At 62.6% G+C, this 924-nt stretch overlaps 1 protein-coding gene across 1 annotated transcript in view; it reads right to left on the bottom strand.

Annotated features, from left to right (window-relative positions):
* SPRG_22205 (hypothetical protein) overlaps positions 1-924 on the bottom strand; it is a gene marked incomplete at both ends in the record, with an annotated part of 3,109 nt that overhangs the window by 201 nt on the left and 1,984 nt on the right. Inside the window, one exon of the mRNA XM_012347028.1 lies at positions 34-893. Coding sequence (XP_012202418.1) covers positions 34-893 — 860 coding nt within the window. The remainder of the gene's footprint in view (positions 1-33; positions 894-924) is intronic.

Below are 924 nucleotides of genomic sequence, written 5' to 3'. Positions count from 1 at the left end.
ATGGGCGAGAGGTACTCGAGCCAGACAAAGTACCCCGGGGTGTCGTTCGCGTTCACGAGGAGGCCGCCGAAGAGCACGAGCGGCATGAGTGCGACGATGCCGACCATGGGCGCCACGTCGGGCCGGGGCACCGCGCACGAGATCGCGTACCCTAACCCGACGCACGCGCTCGTGACCAGCGACAAAAAGAGGTACATGGTCCACAACACCGAGGTCGGATCGTCGACGTGCGAGCCGAAACCAACGAGAAAGAAGACGGGGACCACAAAGAGCAGTGGAAAGACCACTTGGGTCCAGAGCTCGCTTACGTTCTTGGCCACGTACCACGTCGTAGGGGCGTACAAGCCGGCGCTGGCTTCGCGGCGTAGAAGCGGTAGCTCGAGTGGAATTTGCACAAACTCGGACGTGGCCGCGAGCATGCCTTGGTTGAGCGTGATAAAGAAGAGCGCGCCCGCAAAGCTCTGAATGCTGCTTTGAGAGAGGCCCAAATCGCGGTAAATAAGACCCGAGAGAAGCGCGAGCACGATGCTCTGCGCGAGACGAGCCTTAAACGCAGCCGTGTCCCGCACGAGGCGCCGAAGATTGCGCCGACACAAGACCGACCATTGGTACAGTCCTGCGCGACGTCGCGGCGCTGGGCGGCGTGGCGCATCGAGCGCCGGCATATCCGCGAGGTTCGAGCTAAAGGGCATCGCAACCGCCCGCCACGACGCGACGAGATGCGCCAACTGGTCGACGCGAGCGATTTCTTGCATGAAAAAGTCGGCCGGGTTCATATACGCGGGGCACTGCACGCCGATCGAGCCAAAGTAGTCAACCGCGGAAGCGGCTTGGCCTGCGTACACGAGCTGGCCGTGCGAGAGCAAGTAGAGCGCGTCGAAGCGGCGAAAGATCTGGGACGATGGCTGGTGCATCGTCGCCAGC

Source organism: Saprolegnia parasitica (genome assembly GCF_000151545.1).
Source record: "Saprolegnia parasitica CBS 223.65 unplaced genomic scaffold supercont2.32, whole genome shotgun sequence".
NCBI classification, from domain to species: domain Eukaryota; phylum Oomycota; class Saprolegniomycetes; order Saprolegniales; family Saprolegniaceae; genus Saprolegnia; species Saprolegnia parasitica.
Note: the sequence above shows the minus strand (reverse complement) of the source record. Positions and strands in the feature narration are given on the sequence as shown.